The 23,891-nt window shown below is 34.5% G+C and overlaps 5 protein-coding genes across 7 annotated transcripts; 3 read left to right on the forward strand and 2 right to left on the reverse strand.

Annotated features, from left to right (window-relative positions):
• Window positions 1-385: 385 nt before the first annotated feature.
• On the reverse strand, window positions 386-3,702 carry LOC100797368 (origin of replication complex subunit 2). Its single transcript, XM_041011520.1, has 6 exons — window positions 3,369-3,702; window positions 3,040-3,146; window positions 2,826-2,958; window positions 1,840-2,134; window positions 765-989; window positions 386-688 (listed from the first exon to the last, which is right to left on the reverse strand). Exons 2-6 carry the CDS (start codon window positions 3,066-3,068, stop codon window positions 492-494), a joined length of 879 nt encoding a protein of 292 aa, XP_040867454.1. The 5' UTR covers window positions 3,069-3,146; window positions 3,369-3,702; the 3' UTR covers window positions 386-491.
• Window positions 884-10,477, forward strand: LOC100816724 (uncharacterized). 3 transcript variants are annotated; one of them, XM_041011518.1, is made up of 7 exons: window positions 884-1,159; window positions 6,047-6,135; window positions 6,225-6,384; window positions 8,101-8,196; window positions 8,615-8,737; window positions 8,956-9,218; window positions 9,791-10,477. In XM_041011518.1, exons 2-7 carry the CDS (start codon window positions 6,079-6,081, stop codon window positions 9,899-9,901), a joined length of 810 nt encoding a protein of 269 aa, XP_040867452.1. In that variant the 5' UTR covers window positions 884-1,159; window positions 6,047-6,078; the 3' UTR covers window positions 9,902-10,477. The 3 variants fall into 3 exon arrangements, with proteins under 3 accessions (XP_040867452.1, XP_040867453.1, XP_003550342.1); XM_003550294.5 differs by lacking the exon at window positions 884-1,159 and adding an exon at window positions 5,158-5,678; XM_041011519.1 differs by lacking the exons at window positions 884-1,159; window positions 8,956-9,218 and adding an exon at window positions 5,152-5,678 and having other exon boundaries at window positions 9,791-9,927.
• A 5,042-nt stretch (window positions 10,478-15,519) lies between these two features.
• On the forward strand, window positions 15,520-17,188 carry LOC100818331 (uncharacterized). Its single transcript, XM_003550297.5, has 2 exons — window positions 15,520-16,186; window positions 16,520-17,188. The coding sequence occupies exons 1-2, from the start codon at window positions 15,953-15,955 to the stop codon at window positions 16,982-16,984; spliced, it is 699 nt and encodes a 232-aa protein (XP_003550345.2). The 5' UTR covers window positions 15,520-15,952; the 3' UTR covers window positions 16,985-17,188.
• A 467-nt stretch (window positions 17,189-17,655) lies between these two features.
• LOC100527337 (uncharacterized) lies at window positions 17,656-19,961 on the reverse strand. Its single transcript, NM_001251475.2, is given in 4 exon segments — window positions 17,656-17,787; window positions 18,526-18,711; window positions 18,796-19,106; window positions 19,819-19,961. Coding segments are annotated over 4 exon segments (678 nt in total). The 5' UTR covers window positions 19,943-19,961; the 3' UTR covers window positions 17,656-17,730.
• Window positions 19,962-22,370: 2,409 nt separating this feature from the next.
• LOC100817797 (probable carboxylesterase 13) lies at window positions 22,371-23,830 on the forward strand. The gene has a single exon (XM_003550296.5). The coding sequence runs from the start codon at window positions 22,677-22,679 to the stop codon at window positions 23,688-23,690; it is 1,014 nt and encodes a 337-aa protein (XP_003550344.1). The 5' UTR covers window positions 22,371-22,676; the 3' UTR covers window positions 23,691-23,830.
• Window positions 23,831-23,891: the final 61 nt, after the last annotated feature.

Consider the following 23,891-nt stretch of genomic DNA (forward strand, 5'->3'; position numbering starts at 1 on the left):
ATCAAAGAGAAAAGTATATTTTAAAAGAAAATCCATTTGTGTTTTCATTTTTCATACTACATGCACACAACTCAATTGGAAAAATTATTAAATGCTACACAATCAATGCATATGGACGATAAAGACCCAAAGACTGTCCATTGGGTTGTTTGCTTGATGGATTTCATTACCGCAAACAGCCCAACCTATGATTTCACTTGGATTGGGTCTAATTGTATATCCTGTAAAGGTGACTGATTGACTTGCTTTTATGCCTTTTATCAAACAAAAGTGATTAAAACAATACCTCAGTTGAGGGGGGTGGGGGGGCTAACCTAAATGATTATAAATTTCTTCATAAAACTAGTTTGTAAACTCAAATATTAGGCTCCCATCAAGAACGAGCTTCAGATAATTGGATTTTCATTCAATAAAAAGTGCCTGCTTATCATCCAATTTTGGAAAATTTCCATGAACTAATTCGCTTTCCCATTCAATTCCATTTGAATCTACTAAATGATCTCGAGCACAACTTTCTGAAGTGCTTCGGCTGTCAGAGGGATGTGCAAGCAATCTTGACCATCAGAATGCTTCTTAATCTTGACCAGTTCATGGTCTTTAAATTCAGTCAAATGGGAATTCAGCGTAATCTGACTGCTAACAAGGAAACGTTCTCGACAGACTGAGTAGAGATCACTGATTGGCATTCCTATAAAAAAAAAGGAAAATATTTAACAAACCTTAGATACGAAAAGAACATATCAAAGTAAATGATAGAAACTTGCCTTCGTCAGGGTGAGAGAGTTGATGTTCGGCAAGAACTTTGAATACACTCTGAGCATTGCGTGTCAAACTTGACAGAACTATTGTAGCTGTTTTGACAGTTTGGCTGGCACTACCATGTGCAAGAATCATAGGATAAAACATGCCTTCCACCTTGTAAGGAGCAAAAGTAGGAACGTGATACCAGCACCAATTGAACTGTGTATGAGCCATATTCTTGTCCCAAACTGCCAACAGAAGATAAAATTGTTAAGCAATAGACAGAGATCACAAAGAACCTTTGACACAGCCACATATCCTTCATTTCTTTACCTACAGCAACAGCATAAAGGCATTTCTCACTGCCTTGTCAGAAGTCAGAACCAAGTCTTCATAGAGGCCATTTAGATCTAAGTCGGTAAGTTCTCTTTTATATTTTTATTTAGAGTTTTGCTTGGTCTTCCCCCTACCTCTAATTCTAACTATTGGACTGTTCTCCACTTGATCAACTTTTCTTAGCACTTCTCGAGGTCTTCTCTTCTTCTCACGATACCAAACCCTGTCATATGTGATTTTACTATATTTTCCTCCATATGTGGACTCTTACTTTCACTAGCACGGAATTTCTGAAATTACTGTTCAATCTTTTACTCCTACGAACAACTTCAAAGAAGTGCACATGTTATTAGCAATTTTAAGGCTCAAAGACCAAAAAGAGTCTCGATTCTTTAACTTTCTGAAAGGGTGAGATACCACTTAGTCCTATTGTCCAGTTAATCAGAGATAAGAGCATATGATCAGAACCTCAGGACCTCTAATAATGTGCTGCATAGATCAAACAAAAATTTTAAACAACATTTCATTTTATAAAGGCATTTATACTTTTTGTTATTGTACATTAATATCGCACCATTCAAGCTTCTATTCAAACACTCAATAAATCTCAAATAGATAATAAGGTAGAACTATTCAAACCTTGGAGAATTAATATAACCAGACATATCACATATGTTTAAGGCATATACAAAGATGGCACTTACAACTTAAAAGAACAAAACATTTTGCAGAAGATAAAGTAATGGTATTAACTAAACTTACACAGAGGAGCATTAACATGGTCAATAGAGGCAACAACACGAATCTGGGCACATGCAGCTAGTCGAGCAAGATATTGTTGGGTTTCAGAGTCCCTTAATCCGGATCCATCAATATTGTGAATAACAACACAAACAAAAAAAGCACCCGCCTCTATTTCCGCTTGATCCAAAAATGTAAGAAGATCTTCCATGGATTTTGAATTGAATGACTGTTGGCTCTTGGGTAAGTCCCGATAGGAAACCCTTTGCTTTGTTTTCACTTGTTCCCACAGAATTTCAGCTAAAGCTATAACAACCTAATATATTTTAAAATGTATTGTATTAGTGATGGTATGATGAGGAGAACATGCTTATTTATTAGAACATATCACACTCATAATCCTTCATACAAAAATTTACTTTTGGACAAAACTTAGACGCAATTCCTTAGGTGTTTTAAGTGTTGTTCACCTGTCTAAATTAGAGTTTTACCTTGGTAACCTATGTTAATTTTTATTGCAAACTTTTATATACAAGTTACTGAGGTGAAAGTGAAAGTCAAATTCTAATTGAGGAACTGTTCTAAAAACACTTAAAGAACTGCATCTCAAAGCCTGTTTGATTCTCTTCTCACTTTTTTTTAAGAAAATGTTTTCTATAACAATTACACACTACTTAGCAATTAATTTTTCATCCAAAGTGTATTAAGTTTTGAAAATCATTTAAAAAAACAAGTGTTTTAAAAACCAAAAAACAGAACGGAGAGATATTTTTCTCATCCTCTTCTTCTCTTTTCTTCAGATGTTCAACTCAAAATGCTCAGAAGACAGACTATTAGAAAACAAAAATGTGCTAAGGGGACAAACACTTGCAAATGTGCTGTGGACACAAACAAATTTTAGAAAGCAGAAAACTGTTTTTGAAAACAATAAACAAACAAGGCCTAAGTTTTATTTTTTACTTTTCTCCTCTCTTTTGCCACAATAAACAAACAGCAGAGGAACATACCTGCTTCAAGTTAATGGTTTGAAGATATCCATTAATGACAACTACAGAATACTCGGTCAGTGCCGTTGAAGCAAAATCTTCAATCAGAACCTTCTTGGATCCAAAGCCATACATCAGAAGCCCAAAACCATTTCTGAATTATCCAAGTAACCAAAAATAAACATCACACAATGAAAGCACTTCAGAAGAAAAAAAAAATCACATCTTTTCGAACCTTAGCGCAAAAAACCATTCAGGATACATGGTTTTATACGAATGCAACAAGAGAGTGATCTCGTTTTCATGCTAGGGTTCAATTCGCGACGCGGCATCCCTCAATTCCTAGTCAATTACAAATCGCAGAGAAAATATAACGTTGGTTGGGTGGTTAAGAAAGAAAGGAGAGAAAGCTCACGGTTCAATCCCTTCTACTAAAAAAAAAAACTAACAAATTAACATTTGCCGATAAAAAAAAAAAAAAACGAAATCACAGAGTGATTGGACAGAATGAAGGGGAATGGAACAAGAACAACGTTGTTGTGAATCACAAATTACGAGTGAAACCTGTTCATCAACGACGTCGATGTCGGTGATCTTGTGTTTCGATTTCTTGGCGGAGGAGGAGGCGAGTTCCTTGGCCAGAAAATAGTTCCGTGAGAACTCGAACTCTTCGTCCTCGTCCTCGTCCTCGTCCTCTTCCCAATTGCCATTGGCGTCCATCGTTGTTCAATCAGCGAAGGAGAGAGAAACAGTGTTTGTTTTTTTCACGGAAACACGATTCTGTCTTTCTTTCTCTATGCACTTGTGTGCCATAGACGATTTTCCCGCCAAATTCCATCTAATTCGCGGGACTGATGGGGTCGGGTTTTCTTAGATCGTTTATGGTTCGTGAATACCCTGTCCGAGTACACAATTGACCTATAAAAAATTATAATAAATATAACTTTCAAAATAATTATTAAATTTACAAATTTAGTATTTTGCAATGCTTTAATAATATTTTTATGTTATTTTATGTCCTTTAAAAAATGTCATTTTACGTGGAATTTAAATTTATAAACTTTTAATCTGATTTTTATTCTTATTTGTCTCATCATAATTTTTTTTGTCATTTCATATTTTCTTTTATCACCATGTTATAAATGTGAAGTATTTACTTAATTGGTAACTAATATTTTTTAAAAAAACTTAATTGATCATCTTTAATAAAATCATTTTTTCAATAATATTTTTTTTTCATAAAATCCAAACTTATAATATGGTAATTACTAGAATCTTTCATATAAAATATGAATATGTTAGTGAGTGATATCATGTTATTTTCTATTTAACAACTAGTTTATCAATTATTTTAAATTGAATAAGCTAACATATCCTTAACAAATAAAAAAAGCTAACATATCTATTGTTTTTTTTTTCTCAAAACAACCCTTTAGAGCTTGTCAACCTCTTAACTTTAGTTAGCTTATATATTTTTCCTTTCATTTTTAACTTTTATTATTTTAATACACTTTTTTTTACCTTTCTTTTTTATTATTTTATCAATCCTTTGTAAATATTTTAATATACTTTCTTACTGTTTTTACTTTTAATAAAATATATTTGGTGTTTCAAATAAGTTAATAATAATTTAAAATTCATTGGTCTGATGAGCTGATGATCACGTACTACAAGACCTTGACACTTGTTAAAATTGTGATCCTCTTTTTGACTTTCAAAAGTTAACAATGATGAAGGGTTACCTACAAAAAGACTCTTTATTATTCAAGTCCATAAAAGCAAAAATCAAGTTAATTTGAAAGGAGGGAGAGGCCAGTGCTATAACACTTGCCTCACTGATCAAAACTTTAGAGACAAATATTCAAATATACAAATTTAGAGGAGATAATATATATATATATATATATATATATATATATATATATATATATATATATATATATATATATATATATATATATATATAATTTTTATGTAATTTTAAAAAAATAGGGAGTGTAAATGCATCCTTTGGCTGTAACGAAATAAATTTTTTTTTTAGAAGTACGTTAATAGAGTTATTTTATTTTTGATAAATTATTTATATAACTTATTTATTTATTAATTTTTTATTTAGTAATCATTATATTAATATAGACACAAAATGTTAATATTACCCAAAAAAAGATACAAAATGTTAACCGTATCGAATAAAAATTATATTAATCATTAAATACAAATATAGAAACTTATTTTTAAAACTAATAATAATCAAAAATATTTTTCTTACAGTTATTTAATTTTGGGTAAAAATTAGAAAATCATGAAAGAAAACATTACGTCATTTTTCTTTTTCTGAGAGCGGCGCACGTTAGCTGGTATGAACAGAGAACACAGTCGTGTGAATCAGAAGCGCATTTTAGTAGGAGCAGCAGGTCCACCATCAATGATGAGAGGAAGGAACCATCGAAATGATTAGCTGATCCAACCAATTCCCACCATTCTCAGATGACAAGCGTACGTTAGCAGCACCCGACTGGTTCTGTTTCTTCTAATGTTCCACACCCCACAACAAAACTAGTTAGTAGTTACCCACGATCTATTTCCATATTGGGTCGCAATATCTCACCTTAAATTCACCAAAGTCGCATCCTTTTCCAGAAAGAGAGAGTGGGCAATGGTGGAATGAGGATAAAAGGGGAAGAGAAGAAGAAGAAGGGAGGGAAATGGCGAGAGAGGAGTGGAGGCTTCAACTTCACCAAAGAGCGAACTCGATTTGTTCCTACAAGAAAATCACTCTTCTGATTTGCTTTCTCAACATTGTTGTTGCTCTCTACTCTCTTCGCTCTCTCTATGCTTCTCTCTCTATTTACTCTGGCAGCGTTGCACGAAACAGTAAGTTTTTTGTCAATCTTTTAAGGATGTTAAGAAGATGCGTTTTTCTTTCTGTCCTGTCTCTGTTTCCTTTTCCCCTAATAACACAAACAAAAGGGTAACAAAAAGTTTATGCTTTATGGTAAATTTTGAACCCCCTAGAAAAGGGTCTTGTAATCTTGATTGAGACTAGGAAAGTTAATTTTTTTTTAAACCCTTTTTGATTTGGTTTGGTTTGTGAATTTTTGTTTTCTTTTTATTCAGAAATGTTAGTTGTTAATCGTGAGTTTTTTTTGTTAGCGGGAGAATTATGACCTTTCCCTCCTTTCCTTCTCCTTTTACCACCAAACCAACTTTATAAATCCTGTGACTTTGTGTTGTGTTTTCAGTTGTGGTGTATAGGCCAGATCAGATCCGGAAGATGGAAGAGTCTAACCGAATCCGGAAGGCATACAAACCAGTGGAGTTGATGAAATTGGTATGAACTGTTATTTTTTGTATCTGGCTCGAGCAAACACTTCTTGGGAAGTTAACTGATAGTTGTTGTTGTGAAACTTGTGCAAATAGGTGAAGGAATTTGAAGGTGAGTTTTCAAGAGAAAATGTGGTGGTTGAGTTGCCGCGGCATTTGAAACAGAAAATAAGTGATGAGGTCTCGCAGAGACTAGGGAGCTTGAATGAAAGTAGCAAAAACATCTTTCACCCCCAGGTCATGGCTAAGGAGCGAGGTGAGTGTATGCTTGTAGTTGTGCTGATAAGAATCTGTTGTTTGTTATTCCTTCAATAATTAAGTGAGAAGCTTTTTTGTATAAATCATATTCTTTATGCTTAAATCTGGATTAGCAAAAAGGGTGGTCGGAGGTATCATCTTTACCTGGTCAATTTCATGTTTAGCAGTGCGTTTTTTTTATACAAATTGAACTACCTCAGGCACATGAATTCTCCTCCCACGTTAACAAGAATACAAACACAACCTGGGAGATGGGGGAGTGTTTTACTGTTGCTTGTTGATCAAGTTTTATCTATTTTCTAAGAAAATTAATACTAATTTTACATGGCCAACTTGATTTTTATCTTGAAGTATACATGAAATATGTCAATTGTGAACTTGATGGAATCTGGTTTATTTTAATTGGTGTTAGAATTAATGCTGTCACTATATGACAAGAGGACCAGGATCTCATATTAATAAGACCATTGACACTAAGATTTGACCTTTCACTGTCCTTAAGAGCATACCCTTTTTTGTTGCCTCCGCACTGCTGCACAGTTAAAAATTCTTCAGCAAACATGAGTTTGTTTAGATATGATGCGTTACCTGTTTTCTATTCCAATGTTTTTGTTGCTTGCCAGCTAGTCATTTAGTGTATTATTTGTTCAATGAGGAAACTACTTGTTTGATGTTTCAAATGTAAATGTTTGATGTTTTGAATGTAGATTGGGCTGTGCAGTTGCTTTCTGTGAATCTTAGGGCAATTCACAATTAGAAGACACACTTGCCAGTCTTTTTTCTGTCTTGAAATTGCTTTGATATGTTCATTCACTATCCTTTCACTCTCTCTCTCTCTTCAATCTTAAACTTAGAAACATGTTACAATTGGATGACATTGCCATGGTAGTTTGTTGCATGATTGACTCTTATTCTTGTTAATCAAAATATACTTTGTGATTTGTTTCCTGTTATTCTCTAATTTGCTTCCTATTTATTTTGTATAAATTAGGATCTGATTTTATAATTATTGTATTCCTGATTAGGGTTGTATAAATCAGGAATTAGAATATTTGTCATTAATGATTGTAAATATATCTTCTTTATTTATAGAGAAATCCAGAATGAAAAAAAGGCATCAAAGCCAAGTCGTCTGACAATTGTTACCTAAAGGGACAATAGCTTTCAATGTTTTACAAACATGCAATGATAACATAATGCATGAAGTTGCCAATCGCTCTTCTTTGAAGATAATTTTAAATAACCTTGAGAGTTGAGACTAAAAGTTTAAATATTTAATAAGAAAATGGATTTATTCATTTGGATAGTATGCAAAATCAAATTATTTAAAAATTTAGGCTTTCTTTATGTTTTAGTTGAACAGTGGAAATATTATTCATATGTTTTCTTCTTGAAGTAGGAATTAATATAAGTGAGGATTAGTCTAAATAAAATTGAACCGAGAGAAGGGAATTTAAGGAGAAGTAGTTGTGGGATTATGGAACTTCCTAACTTTCACATTTAGTTTGAAAACATATTTTTATTGTAAAAGTAGCATATTTACCCTGGCATGAGTAATTGATGGTATCACATTTCATTTTTTTCCCCTCATGTGGAGAATGGGGACTGATAGTCATTTTATTTTAGACAACAAAACTGATAGCTGTTATGTATGTATATGATAATTTTGTAAAATTTTGCTGATATATTTTTAACGTTGACCCTTTCTATACAGAAGCAATTGAAAATTGGCGCAAGGAAAAATTGGAGGAGGTTAAGTTGGCTGTTGTCAGAGGGACTTCCAACTCAACCATTCCCCATGAAGAGGCAGGCATGAACAAATTTCTCTGCTTTGTTTCTGACATTTGAATTGTTGTGTTACGCTTTTAGATGAAGTTTGTTAGATATTTCTCTTTATAGCCTTAAAAAAAAGATATTTCTCTTTATACTTTATTCTCTTTATTCTTTTACTTTGTTTACTTTTTACTGTAGGTTGCTTACTTTCAGTTAGACAGTTATAACTCACAGCTCAGTGTTGATCCTCTACCTATATATATTGCTTTTAACAGAGAATCAACTCCTTTGTACATTTTCAGTTAGATCAATAATATCAGAGTTCAATCTCTCTTTCTCTCTTTCCTTTCTCTATATCCAAATCTTAATAAAGTTTGTCTCTTTGTGCCCGAACAATGAATGCTTTGCATGTCTTTGGCACCTTGTTGTGTCTAATGTTTATTTCAATTTCTTAGGAATGCTAGTAAGAGCTTTGGAGTCTGATTGGGATGTGCTTTCTGAAGAAATTGGCCTTTGGATACCTATTCAGGTTGCTAATGAAGAACATAATGACAAACCTGAGAGCACAACAGAGATAGGTAATAATTTCTCCTGTCAAAACATTTCTCCCCATCTATTGTAATCTGACTCTCTCCCTATAACCCCTATACAGTAGAAAACTCACCACCAAAGTTGGTTGCTGGAATCTGTTAATAACCTATTATGCATTGACCATTGTGTTAGAATCTGGAAGTGTGCACATATTTTCCATGTAGAAAGTTAATGTTTGTCTTTACTAAGTATATATTCTATCCAGAGGAGGAAGTTCTTCCCGGCAGGCCCCTTCAACCTGAATGCAATCCTGAACTTCATACGGACTATGATGGCACTGCAGTAAGATGGGGTCTTACTCATCACAAAGATAGTGCAGCTGATTGCTGTCAGGCTTGCTTAGACCAGGCCAAACATGCCAAAGAAGGTGAAAATAAATGCAATATTTGGGTTTATTGCCCATCACAATTTGGGTGTCATTCACCAGATATCTATCAACACAAACATCGGGAATGCTGGCTGAAATATGTAAGATGCACCCCATGAACGTGATTCACTACTTTGCCCCTTCTCTGTGTAGAATGCTTAATAGCCTTTGATTCTATATTCCCTGTGAGATCTTACAAAATACTCGGAAACTTTCAAATAGAAGTTTAATTTCTAACATTGTCAGTGTAAATTTTTTTAACATTGACGACTAATCAGAAATCATGGTATGACTTTTAAAGTAGCTAATGTAAAAATTAACAAACTTATCTTACATAGCAATTTGTGATTGAATGACAGGGTAAAAACGCTTTACACTGTCAGTGCATAGACTATTTACTCTTCAACTTGTGATTGAATTTAAGTAAAATACACTAACATTGTAGAAGTTTTTATTCTCCCATCCAATCATAGATCTCCATGTATGCTAAGTTTGCTGACTTTTATAATAATTAAGAAGTTGTCTCAAAGGTAATTTTTGATTGGTTGATAGTGTAAAAAGTTTTAACTAACAATGCATGACAATTAAATTCTTCTAAAGTCTTCTTCCTAGTCATGCATATTTTAACTTTTGCCTTCTGGCTAATATACTCTTCTTGGTATTCTGAACACAGGCTGAGAAATCCAAACTAAATTTTAAGGATAGATATCCTGAATGGTATCGAAATTCACACCCATCTGCACCGGTGATCGTTCCATGGGCATCTGGAGTTGTCAGTGCATGAGATAAACAACCAATGCCACAGATAACATGATCAACCCGAGTCCAGACCTACCTTGTAGATTGCAGGCACGCAAAGCTCGCTTTGGCAAAGCCTTTGTCATGCTTTGTGGGTTATACTGTTGTTCTTCAACATGTTTTTGCCTTTGCGATGAATGGTTGAAATGGGGAGCAAAGAATTCCTCCTAATGGTCATTTACTCATTTAAGACTTGGTTTCCATCCAAGTGCCAAGGATTTTTCCCTCAAGACCGGTCTAAGACTGAGGTGAGGTGAATTAGATTTGTTTGTTTTAAATTCTTAGATGATGATGTAATGGGACGTTTAACCACAAAAGGCTGAGTTGGTTTCACGTTTGGGAAGCCAAGTGGTTTGGAAGATGAATTGTAGATTGTTAGTCAAATATTTGCTTCCTTTAAAGATGCGCTGGGAAGTGTTGTTTCCTGTTAGTCTTCTCCAAAATGTGAAACTATCATGCACTAACTGATGAGGAAATTATTTAGTTGTGATGTAGCTGAAATCATAATTCATTGTATCTGTGGGATTTATTATGTTATTGATGTTGATTTTTATCATCAAAATCGTTTGTCTATTCTTCCTTTTAATACATCATAATCATACCTCGACAAAATTGAATATATCACTTACAGATAGGTAATACATAGTCCAATTAATTTTGTCGAACAGATTTTGAAAATGCAATTATCCTTTAGAATGAACAGTGTTTTTTTTTTTTTTCATTTTCGCTTAAATTATATTTCATTCTCATTTTCCCCTCATAGTTTGAGGGCTTTGAGCTTCTCCATAGCCTTGCAACTCAAAGTCGAACCTGGATCTCCGGATATTCACTTCAATCACCCATAAGAAATAGAAAGGGGTGAACATTTTTCAACTTGTTTTGATTTTACGTGTTCCATTTCAAAGAAGATTTTTTTAAAAAAAAATGGACAAGTAATAAAGAAATAGTTTTTATGACTTTCACAAAGTTCATAAAAGAATAACTATTTTGTTAAAATAAATAAATTCAAACACCATCCATATACACTTTAGTTTTTACTAAAACAAATTCTTATAAAGTAAATTATATATATGTATTGTACTACATGGGGCCCACGAGAGCTCGGACGTGGGGTAATCGGCCTCCACGACTTGCTATCTGGTAGTAACCAGTCTCCATAACCTGGTATTGTCCGTAGTGGATGTCGTGGACGGTTATCTCATTCGAACTCGATCCTACTATTTATATAGGAGGGTGCTATTTATATAAGAGGAGACATCAGCAGAAGATAAGTAACATTTTATCCCTATCATACTCCTGACTCACATATTGACTTGAGCATCAGAGTCCCTTTCAGGTACTCACTCACACCATCAGTAAAGAAGTCTATACACTCAAATATAAGGAAAGAGATAGATCGGATTAGGTCACGAGAGTCACAACCTGGTAAAAACATGTATATAATATCTTTTATGAGTAAAGTTATATCTTATCTTATTTTTTTACAAATTCTCTTAATACTATATAAAGAAAATATTTAATAAAGACATATAGTACATTTTATATCTTAAATTTTAAAAATATATTTTAATTTATTTCATTTAATAATGAGGTACTTAAAAGAATAACTATTTTTTTATTAATTTTTTAGGCTTAAATATATTTTTGATCATTGATATATACTTGGATTTTGCATTTGGTTCCTAATATATTTTTGTTTTGTGATGGATTCCTAATATTTGAAATTTTTTGTGCAAGGTCCCTACTGTTAGAATGAATCCGTTAACTGCTGATGTGACTGTTAACTTGACACGTCGATAAGTTACGTATGATGCCACGTTAGATAAAATGTGACATGTAAGTTGACCATGTGTTATTTGACATGACATCATATTTTAATTAAATTAAAACGAAAAAACATGCTCATTCATCCCTTCCTTGCAAGCAATTGCACTAAAAGGGTCAAAAAACTCAACTCAATAATACCCCTTTGACTTCCCACTTGTCTTCTCATTGAAAAACTTCACCACTTTCACCGGCCCGTACTTACTAAGCTCAACATCAGTAGTCCACCAATGCGAATCACCCACAAACAATATAGTACCACCAAAACCAACAGTAGTACCACCACCACCACCACCACCTCTAACTCCTCCAATATTAACACTACTAATAGCACTCACACTGTTCCCAACACCATTTCCACCAACCCTATTAACATTCCCTCCTCTTCCACCACCACCAACACTCCCTTGACCTTGTCTCACCAAACCCTCATTTCCCACAATCCCACCATGTGGTTATTGTCCAATCCTCTACACCGCAGCACCATCATTCCCACCCTGATCCTTAATTTCACTCAAATTCTCACATTGGTTCCCTAATTCAACCTTAATCCCACCTTGTTCCCCCTAAACCCTTGATTTTGAAACCCTAGATTCCACAACCCTGCTTCCTCCACCACCACCACCCTCTCCACCGCCATCGACACCTGGAATCGAAACCCTAACGACATTTGAAACTAGTGGTGGCGGTGGAGGTTTCTTTTCTTCGACATCGCCGCTTTGGAACCCTCAATCGTCGTTCTTGAGCAACGATTGAAGGAACCCTTCGCCGAAGTTAACGTTGTTGTAAAGATCCTCATAATTGTCATCTTCTTCCTCGCCCAAGAAACCCTCGTCGGCGACGATGGATATAGCTTCGTTATGGTAGAACTAACCATGGGATCGCTGCTCTCACTATATCCTACCTCACCTTGGTCCATTTTGGCGAATATAACTTCTATTTTTTTGTTTTAATTTAATTAAAATATGATGTCATGTCATGATCAACTTACATATCATATTTAATCTGACGTAACATCACAAGTAGTTTGCTGACATGTTGAGTTAAAAGTCATATTAGTAGTTAATGGATTCCTTTCAATAGCGAGGACATCGTACAAAACTTTTCAAGTATTAGAAACTCATTACAAAACAAAAATTTATTAGGAATCAAATACAAAATTCGAATATATATTAGAGATAAAAACATATTTAAATCATTTTTTTATTATTAAGTTTTGATGGTTAAAATAAGGATGCAATTTAAATTTAATAAACTCACTTTGAAATTTGAATAACTATTTAAATAAATTTTTACAATCAAATTATACGAAAAACGGTAGTTGGTGGTAGTTTGGTACACAACTTCACATGTTCTTACAGTTTGCGTCCGCAAACCAAAAAGGCTAGCTAGGGTTTGAGATCAGATCAGGGTGTAAGAAAAATCAGTAATCAGCAATCACTTATTAACCTAGAAATTGTTATCCGTTTGTTTCCGATGCAAGAAATGTTACACAGCAACACATTCATCATTCACCTCCTTTCGTGACAAATCGCTCTTACCGATTAACAAAATCTCGTGTACCAGAGTCACCACCGACATGGGTTCGGGTTCGGTCCACTGGAACGTATTCGACGGCGTGAAGATAATCACGGCGACGCCGGAGGCGCTCATGGCGGAGATCGACTCCGCGATCTCGAATCTGGAATACTCACGTGCCACCGCTCTCCTGGAGGCCGACGAGGGATACGACGCGCACATGGCCGACGAAGCCTACAAGGCGGGCTGCGCCGCCCTGGCCGCCGGCAAGCTCGACGAGGCTCTCCGATCTCTGAACCTCTCTCTCTCGAAGTGCCCCCCCGATAAGACCGCCGCTCTCTCTAAACTCAACTCGCTCATCACCCTCACTTCTCACCACCTTCTTCAAGTCTCTTCCAAATGACACCGCGTGGTTACTTTCGTTGCGTTCTCGTGAATCTTCTTCAAGTGTAAAAATTCTATCAAGTTGATAATGTTTTTCTATGCCACCAATGTTCTGATTCTGCATCAATCTCTGTTTTTTGCAGTCTACTGTTAATTGATCTTGTTTTTATTACTCTTTCCAACATTAAGAATACGGTTCAATTAAAGAGAAAGAAAACAAAAATATAATGTCAAATTCACCATAATTAAATCAAGATCCACGAATTATGTTTAAAAAATTGCATGAAGGAGAAATGTGGATAATAAATGTGAGCTAGTTTTTTTTTTTTTTTTTTTTTAATAAAAATGATAGAAGAGGAAGACACTTTCAATGCTATCCGAACAGGGTGCCAATGGTATGTTGAATCTGCAAGCAGAGGATTATCGTACACTCTCGAAATATAAGTAGTTTCATCCAGTTACAGTTATTTAATTAGTCCCTAGATGTCAATGGGTCCCCTTGAAGGAGGAGGATTCGAACCCACACTCGTGGAGAAGATGAAAGTTTGTTTAGAATTCTTAATCACCTGTGTTAACTTGCATTGAAAATATGAACAAGGATTTATTCTCAGTATTTGAAATTGCAGGAAATTGTGTCAACTTGCATTGAAAACATGAGCAAGGATTTATTACCAATATTTGATATTGCAGGAAATGGTAGATAAATGCAGTTCACAATTGTAAGAAACTGAGGCTGTGGTCAAAATTACAGCCACAAACAGTTTGCTAAACTGATAAATCTAATTGATGTGGCTACAATATTAATCACATTGTGACCAAAATTACAGTCACACCGATTTTTAAAACCTTAGAATCTAATTATGAGGTAAAGATCAAATAACAAATTAGGTGGGAACGTTAGTCTTTAACAGAAAATTATCATCATAACATCACTAGGAATTTACAGTATGAGCTACATTGGTTATAATTCTCATTTGGACTATGTTATACTTAATGGACATTTGGCTCGTTAAGCTGCATGCTTAGTTTGGAATGACACGACAAATGATGTGTTCCATTATTAGCCTTCCCATTAAAAGGATCTGGTTAAGTGGTTCCCTCAATCTTCCAAAGATTTTACCACTGTAGCAATCATTTCTCTCTATTTCCATTTCACTATCACAACTTATTGCACGATTGAGAAAAAAATGAATCATCATGGTTGTTTAGTTAATAGTTGCATAATTCTCTCAATAACCCTTAACCCTATGTATATTAGCATGTCAATTTCACTGTACTGCATACTGAATCACAGTATCACATCATTTTTTTTTTTTAAAAATGGCTTGTAATAATAATGTAAAAAGTGTGAACCACATAATTGGTAATTATGTTTTGTTTTTCTTCTTCTGCCTTGCTTCCAAACTGTAAAATCTGCCTTATTTTGACGTGAAGACCAGGGTATAGTTACATCATTATTAACCAACCAACCACCTTAGCGGTCTTCACATGTCGAACCTGATTCATGAATCATGGTGCAACTTGTTTGGGAAACTCGTGATGAGTTTGTATTTTTTAGACTTGTTCTCCTAAGTTTTTGTCTGAAACTAATTCAGATCTTTATTCAACAAATATGAGATATTGGTGATGGGAGAAAAAAAAGTGTTAAGTGGAGACCCTAGAATATGGTGGTCTCACTTTTACTTTTTTTCTTTTTCGATCAACAGAAGTTTTCTTCTTTTTTCCTCAAAAAATCTTTTTGCACGTACAACAGAATCCCCTTCCATGCCATCGAGTCTATTTCAACTTTCAAAACGATGCAATAGGGCCACTTAGGCCAAAACGTAGCGATGCTCTTGTCCCTTTCTGGATTATTTTTCGCACGAAATAACTTCCATTGGACGGTAACCATTAACCAATTAATACAAAATATAAACTTATCAGATATAGCAGTATCTTTTTGTTGGGTCGCACGTCTTGTTAAGCATGACTTTAGCTTCAAGTGTAACTCTGAACAAGCACCACTACTAACAAAGAGAGATAATTAGATAAAACAAATCGACCAAAGTTACCAAAGGATTTTTTTTTTATCCGTGAGAATCAAAGGGTGAAGGGATTTACAACTCAGGCATCCCTTGACTTACCAAAGGGGTTTGCTATTTGAAGTAGTCAAACAAGCATTTGATTTTCTTGCCATTCATTGAAAGTGTTTGTTTTGTAGCCCATTTTAACTTGCCTTTACCTTAAAGAACGGAAAGCTTATTAGTGGGGGTTTCAGTACCGGGCCACTATCAATGAAGCATATCAATTTGAGCATCAACACAAAGTGTTTATGTTTCTAGTTGTTTCAATATATATCCTCTCATGTGAAAAAGTTGATCAAGGGATTCACACCATGGGTGGTGTCTTCTACCATGAAGAAGAGCCAATAAACCATACCAAGAGATGCAAATTCCTTGCAGGGACTTTGAAAGAAGTATTTTCCCACTGTCAAACTTTAAGTTGTCGGAGGCTTTCAACTGCAAGCCTTGAGGAGGAGTGCCCCATCATTGATGATGTTGATGAGGTACAGGATCTACTTTCATCAAACCCTTTGGAAAAGTTCTTCACTTTGATAAGTTGTGTGTTCTCGGATTATGAACGTTTGTAAAATTGATTTTCATGTAATGTGATTTATGTATTAATCGAATGTGAAAACTGCTTAAGTTAATTCAATTCAAAATCAATTTTGTAATATGAACTAAACATGTTAACATTTACCTAAAACCATGTTAGCTGATATTCCAACTTGATTTTGGATCATCTAACATGAATCCAAACATGCTATGAAGGTGAATTCCATGTTGAACTTTGAAGTAACCTCAGTTGTTGTCATTGTTCTTTTGTGCTGCTTCCTTAGGTGGTTGTTTCAGCGGTTAGAAGTCGAGTTATGGAGAAACAAAAGCACAAGCCAAGCCCATTGAGAGAAGGCTTTTCCATGGCATATTCTCCTGCAACAAGGGAACTGTATGTCACTCACAGTCACACAATGGCACCACAAGCAAAGGTGGTAGTAGGTGATGAAGAACACAACGAAAGAGAAGAGTTCTTTTCGGTTAAAAGTTGTCTCTCGTGCTGTTCTTCTTCGAGTGCTGTGAGTGACCAAGCATTTTATTCTGTGAAGACAAACCTGTCTAGATGTTCAAGCATGAATGAGGTTGACATCTCAGAATGTTGGCGGCGTTCGATAATTCAAGAGTTTTGTCACTGCGAGGGATGGCCTTTTGGTCTGTGCCGTAAAGCTGTGTTACTTCCACCACTGCCTAAGTCGCCGTCTGAGTCATGGTTGTCACGCAAAATACAACGAAGTACCAAAGTTACCTGAACTTGTTAAGCTTTTACTTGTTCAGTTTTTTTTTTTTTTTTTTTTTTTTTCATGTTTCAGTTATCTCTTGACTTGTAAGAGAGCTTGGTCGAAGATTGTTGAATAATGGATGGGTCAAGCTTCATATATAGACTACAGTTTCTTTCTTTTGTCTAATACAAATGCCTTCGCATTCATTGATAAATATGCATTTCAATAAATTAACGCGGCTGCTGCCATTTATCATTTTTTTTTGTTTGTTCGAGACTTGCTAGCAATCCCCTCTCTAGCACTATTATTAATTAAAGTTTATTATAAAATACAAAATAATAAACAGAACTCTTTGAAAAAGTTAAACTCATAAAATTTTGTGTTTTCAATCAATTTTAGTCAATTCTAAAAATGTGTGGCTAGTTTTTCTTGTTCTGTTACATACATGCTTGCAGAGACTGGATTCAGATACAATTGAGTAGCTCAATATAATTAACTTCTTGACTTGTCATTTACATATTGGTAATATACAAGTCCTTAAAACTTGACCAGCATTGCTACTTGTTAACTTTGGAAAATGACATTGAGAACGAAAGAGAAATGCTGTTTAAGGATAATCCCAGCTAACAAAGTCAAGCGCTCTTATTTCCATGCTATCAAACGCTTGGGAACAAAAAGGTCAGGCAAAAACAAATCAAAGAGTCTACAGGCATCCTCAAAAGCATGATATAAAACAGAGACAAACAATTACATGCACTGTTTCTAAAATATTGCTTTTATGCTCTTTGCTCAACATATGAACCTGCAAGTCCAGAAGTTCCAAGAACCGTAACCTACAACAGAAACATCACATTAGATAAGGGAATGGGAATTGGTCTACAATTCTTAATGTAAATGCTATTTCCTATGAAAGTGTTTTTACAAAAACTATCACGAATGGTGAACAAGTAATAATCAATCATGGTGGGAAAGAGAAAGGCGAAGTTGAAAAATAAAAATCACAATTGACAGAACACACCAATTTTCCTTACATTTTTCTCCTTTCCAGAGTTATTTTACGAAAGCACATCCATACTACTTAAGATTTTTCTTATTAGTAGCAATACAGGATAAACTACCAACCAAAAAATGCAACGAAGAATTTAAGAAAGCACAGGCAAAAAAGTTACAATGATATTCCAGCAAATGTGTCAATAACATTTAACTACATATTTTCCAAGGACCTAAAAAATACACCATGTTGAAAACTTGCAAGTGCACACATAAATTGGAAATTAGAGTTGTTGATGATGGCTGCAGTGCTGTGGTATCAGCCAAAGGGAGTGGGAGATTTTTTTGTATGTCTCACCTCATATTTCTCATTCAGTCAATGGGAGTGACATTTAAAGTGTACGCATTTGAGTGAAAAAGAAAAAAGAGAGAGAGACAGAGAGAAACAGCACAGAGAATTATGAAAGCCAACACACAACACTGCATCTAAGGAGCTCATTTATAAACTTGCCTCCATTGGCCGCCATACACAAATTACTAGATAAATAGGCAATAATAAGTGGAAATATACGATGATATACCTTTCCCCACTCGGCACCAAGGCCACTGCATCTCATTTTTAAGTGAATCATCTTTGCACCCAACTCTGTCTCCACCTTCTTCCGTAGATAGCTCTCGTCGGGTCCAAAGGAATTCAAATAGGTGGAGTAGCGATCAAAAATGGTATGCAGAGCATTTTTTATATGATCAGGCAATGGCTTTACATCCTACAAAAGAAATCAAATCATCAGCCTAATAATGTGATGGGTGATTGAGAATAATTTCACAGACACGAGTCTAAATCGAAATACCTCGCCACTCATTCCAATGCTGTCATCAAATTCCAATTTCAAGGAGATTAGAATCCCGCCAAACTCCTCAATAGCCTTGGCTGCACAGAACACATTTTCCACAACCTCCTTGCCAGCTTTGTCATCAGTGTTTTTAGACAGTGCATTCTTAACATCAGATATGACAGAATCCGGAAGCTCACTCCAACTTACCGCCATCAAATCCTTGAAAGCATTGTAAAGCACAGGGTCCTTAATATTGGGCATGTGGGTCACATCTTCACTATAGAATCTCATACTCCCTAAACCCATTGAGAGAGGAGACCTGCATTCTGTACATGTTTTTTCATGCAAAACTAATTCAGAATATAACACCCATCCTTAAGTACAACACACTAGCTCAAAACCAAATCAACATATATATGGCTCTGTTTGGATAAACTTCTCTCAAGTACTTTTGGAGTAGAAATCAAGATAAAGTGAATTGAGAGCTTCTCCCATAAGCTAAAATCAACTTACGAACTTAATTTTTTATAAAACCTCTCTCACTTAATTTGTCCAAAAAGTTGAGATGCAATTGATTTTAGTTTAAGGGAGAAGCTTCCTTCCTTTTGCTTTCCTATTAAAAGCATGTCCAGAGTGAATTACATACAACACCCTTTTTCAATGTAGAGGTTTTGAAGTTGTGATATAAATAATCCATTTCATTATTGAAGAGTGAAGACAACGTTGCCACTAACAACACGAAAATTACTGTCCACACTACACCAGTCTTGAAAAACCAGAATACAAAGTCAATAGAAATCGATTGATTCAGCTCTGGAGTTAGTTAGCAATCGAAGTCACGAAAATAACGAAGAAATGTTATTCCAGCAAAATAAATGGAATACGAACACTAGCTTCCTGTTCCTATAACAATTACATTGAATATTGATTCAATCAATCAGAGACGTGATGAAATGAGATTAATTGGATCGAGTGTTGCGGGAGAAAGTGCGATAAAAGTGATCCGAAGGAAAAACCTAATAGAAGAGAAAAGAGTACCTGAGGGTGAAGGAGAAGGAAGAGGATTGGGAGAGCGAGAGAGAAGAGAAGGACGAAGAACGAAATGATAAGATCTGCAACTCAGTGATCGGAACAATGGTCTCAGTCGCATCATTTTCTCCATCTTCGAACACTGTTCTTCTGTTTTTTCCTTTTCGTCTCCTTTTTTTTCATACACAAGTAAGAAACAAGGAGAGTAGAGTAGTATAAAATTTAGGGGTTTTTTTTTTTGTTTGTTGATGTAAGTTAGATTTTTTTTTCCTGTGAATTCATTTTTTAATTTTATTACTTATTATTTTTTAATTTTGGTTTTTTGGTTGCTGTAAGTTTTTTTTAGTTCTTATAGTTATATGTTTATATTTTTTAATTTTAGTCTATTTTATTTTTTCATTTATATTTTTTATAAGTTTGTATTTGTGGGGACAAAATTAAAAAAACATAAATTTATAGAAATTAAAAGTTAACAAAATATATTATAAAGATTAAAATTTTAAAAAAATTAACTTACAATAACCAAAAACATAAAACAAATGTTAGTTTATAAAATCCAAAAACATATTTAAGTATATAAGTTGTTGTTTCCGTTTTGTTTTAATAAGATTGTTGTGAGATTTCATATTTTATTCTATTTTATTTTCTCTTCAATAAATAAGTATTTAAATTAATTAAAGATTAAGAAGCAAGTAAGAATAGTAATCGATAAAAGAATAATTAATTTAATTTTGAATGAATATTGTTAGTGTAATTTTTTATATTATTAATAATATAATCAGTGAAAAAATATTTTTAATATTACATTCGTTTCTATTTATAAGATTTGAATTAAAAGTGATGTTTGTTTTTGATTATATGTAATTTATAATGTTTATTAAATTAGTTATTTTTAAATTAAAATATTCATAACTAAAATAAGAGAGAGGTTGTATTGGAAAATATTTAAAACGGAGAGAAAAACATTAATACAAATAATAATTTTGAAAAAATATATAAATTTAGGATAAATTTATTGTTATCAATTAATTAATACTAGTTTTTTTAACCCTGATTAATTAAATAATTAAATTTTATAAATAGGTTTTTTAAAAGTAAAAAATTTATACACTATTCTTGTATGTATTATTTTAGCTGACCTTCTTGCTTCCGCCACTACTCATGCGGGTTCTTCCCTATAAGGCGAAACACTCTCCTATCATTCATTTTTACATTTAAATTGTAAATTTCATCTTCTTATTTTTTTTTCCTCCCTCTTTTTCTCAAGTTTCAATTAATTAAATTATTTTTTATAATACATTAAATAAATATGATAGGCCTAAGATTAAATTGAACCAAAATAAAAGAAATAAACGATACATAAATTTTGCAAACGTGAATTTGATTGATTAAAGTATAGATAACTTTTTCTTGAGAGAAAAAATATATATAACTATTCGTCGAACTTCATTTAACTGCTTGATAGGACCTAATTTAATTTGTGATTCTTTTAATTAACTCAATAGTTCTTTTCATGAATCTCGGGTGGTTTTACCAGTTTATGAAGTTAATTTTGATTATTTTTTTTATAAGGATGAGTGGGAAAGAAGTGAGACAGATAATTTGTCAGTGGTGAAGGATAGTTGATTTGATAAAACAGGAAAGGAAACGACACAATCTATTGTAGAAGTTTAGTTGGTTGGACAAATGAATGAATTACTAATTCAGTTACAATTCTCATCTATACATTATATTCGACACTCTGAAATGGTTTCAAGGATAATACAGTAGAATTGGTTAAAAACAGGTCTTGTCGTTTCTCTATAACATCAGTCTTCTCTGAGTCATCCATTGTTTTATAAAGAGCCAGTGTCTCAAAGCCTTAATCACTCAGAATCTGTTGTAGAGGGGACAACATAATCAGAAACATGAAAAACAAACTAGAGTTTTGGGGTCTGGATTTTCTTTTAGAAGCTTTAGCAGCCGTTCTACCTTCTTTTTTTTTTTCCTTTTTCTGAATGGCAACTATTCTACCTTGTTGTAGCTTTGGAGTTAGACTTCTTAACAATGAAGCACTCACATAATCAATTAACCTTATAAAAGACAAGCTTAATAATTAAATTACTTTTTTCCTAATGTAAAAATGTCTCACTCCATGAACACAAATCTTAACAACGACATCATTTTTATAATATTTGTTAATTATCCTTGCATTGATAATCGATATAAAAATAGCTTTTTTTTTTTCATGATTGCATTAACATGATGTATAAATACTTAATTTTTTTAATCAAACTAACATAATTGACAATATTGGTTTGATTATAGTATTTTAATTATTAAAAGATATGATTAAACTTTTTAATCATTAAGAACCCCAATTGAATTTTTAATTATAATTAAAGGATTAATTATATAATTAAGCATAAAAGATACCATATAAAAGTTGTCTTTTTAATATATAAAATCTAATATGATAATTATACAAGAGTGATGATATTTTAAGAGAATCAACGTTCATTTATTTTAAATATTTCATCAATCTATCACATCATATCACTTCTTTTTATTTTTCTCTTTTTTCACTCTCTCCCTGGCATTCAAATAGCTTTTGGGCTAAAATGTTTCCATTATATAACTAAGCAAGCCATGTAACAACAACAACAAAAAAAAAAACCAAGCAAGCCCTCGTTTCATGTTATATAAGAACTTAATTTTAAATTTTTTTATTAATCCTGGTCCAAACAAATTTTGCATGATGAAACCTTATCGTATTTGTGGCAGCAAGTGACCACAAAACACAAGTGGAGGATGATAGTCCTCGATCATAACATACCTACATTCATAAAATAGTTATCTATCTATCTATCTCCATCTTCATCACTCCCATGGACAACGACACAAACACAACACCAACCACCACCTCAGAACCACAAATAGCACACGATTTTCCCGGTCTCATCCGTGTCTTCACCGATGGTCGCGTCCAACGCTTCACCGGAACCGACGTCGTTCCACCCTCCACCACTCCCCACATTACATCCAAAGACATCACACTCCTCCACCCTCACTCCGCTACTCTCTCCGCACGCCTCTTCCTCCCAACACCACAAACCACCAGCCGCCGCAACAACAACCTCCCTCTCTTAATCTACTTCCACGGCGGCGCCTTCTGCGCCTCCTCCCCCTTCACCGCAAACTACCACAACTACGTCGCCACAATCGTCGCCGAAGCCAAAGTCGTCGCTGTCTCCGTTGACTACCGGCTAGCCCCGGAGCACCCTATTCCGGCAGCGTACGAGGATTCATGGGCTGCACTACAGTGGGTGGCGTCACACCGTAACAAAAATGGACAAGAGCCTTGGTTGAATGAGCATGCAGACTTCGGTAGGGTTTTTTTGGCTGGGGACAGTGCTGGTGCTAACATAGTGCATAACCTAACTATGCTCCTTGGTGACCCTGATTGGGACATTGGCATGGACATCCTCGGAGTGTGTCTTGTCCACCCGTATTTTTGGGGCTCAGTTCCGGTTGGATCGGAGGAGGCAGTGGACCCGGAGAGGAAGGCAGTGGTGGACCGGCTGTGGCGGTTTGTGAGTCCGGAGATGGCGGACAAGGATGACCCGCGGGTTAACCCGGTGGCAGAGGGGGCACCGAGCTTGGGGTGGCTGGGGTGTAGGAGGGTGCTGGTGTGTGTGGCGGAGAAGGATGTGCTGAGGGATAGAGGGTGGCTTTACTATAATGCTTTGAGTAGGAGTGGGTGGATGGGTGTGGTGGAAGTTGAAGAGACTCTTGGGGAGGGTCATGCGTTTCATCTCTATGATTTGGCGAGTCATAAGGCTCAGTGTTTGATCAAACGCTTGGCTCTTTTCTTCAACAGAGACCAGCCTCCTTCAATTTGATACACATGTTTGGTCTTTCTTCTATTCTCTCTAAATTATGTGGTGTGGATCATGCACGATATCATTCAATGATGATTTGTGTAATTCGTTTTGTTTACACAATTCGAAGATTCAAGATGCTCAAAAGTGACATGTGTCAATTAATCATTTCATTATTAGTTAAGTAGATGACTGATGGTGAACTAGATAAACAATTGTCAC

The sequence above is a fragment of the Glycine max genome, chromosome 17, assembly GCF_000004515.6.
Source record: "Glycine max cultivar Williams 82 chromosome 17, Glycine_max_v4.0, whole genome shotgun sequence".
Classification (NCBI taxonomy): domain Eukaryota; kingdom Viridiplantae; phylum Streptophyta; class Magnoliopsida; order Fabales; family Fabaceae; genus Glycine; species Glycine max.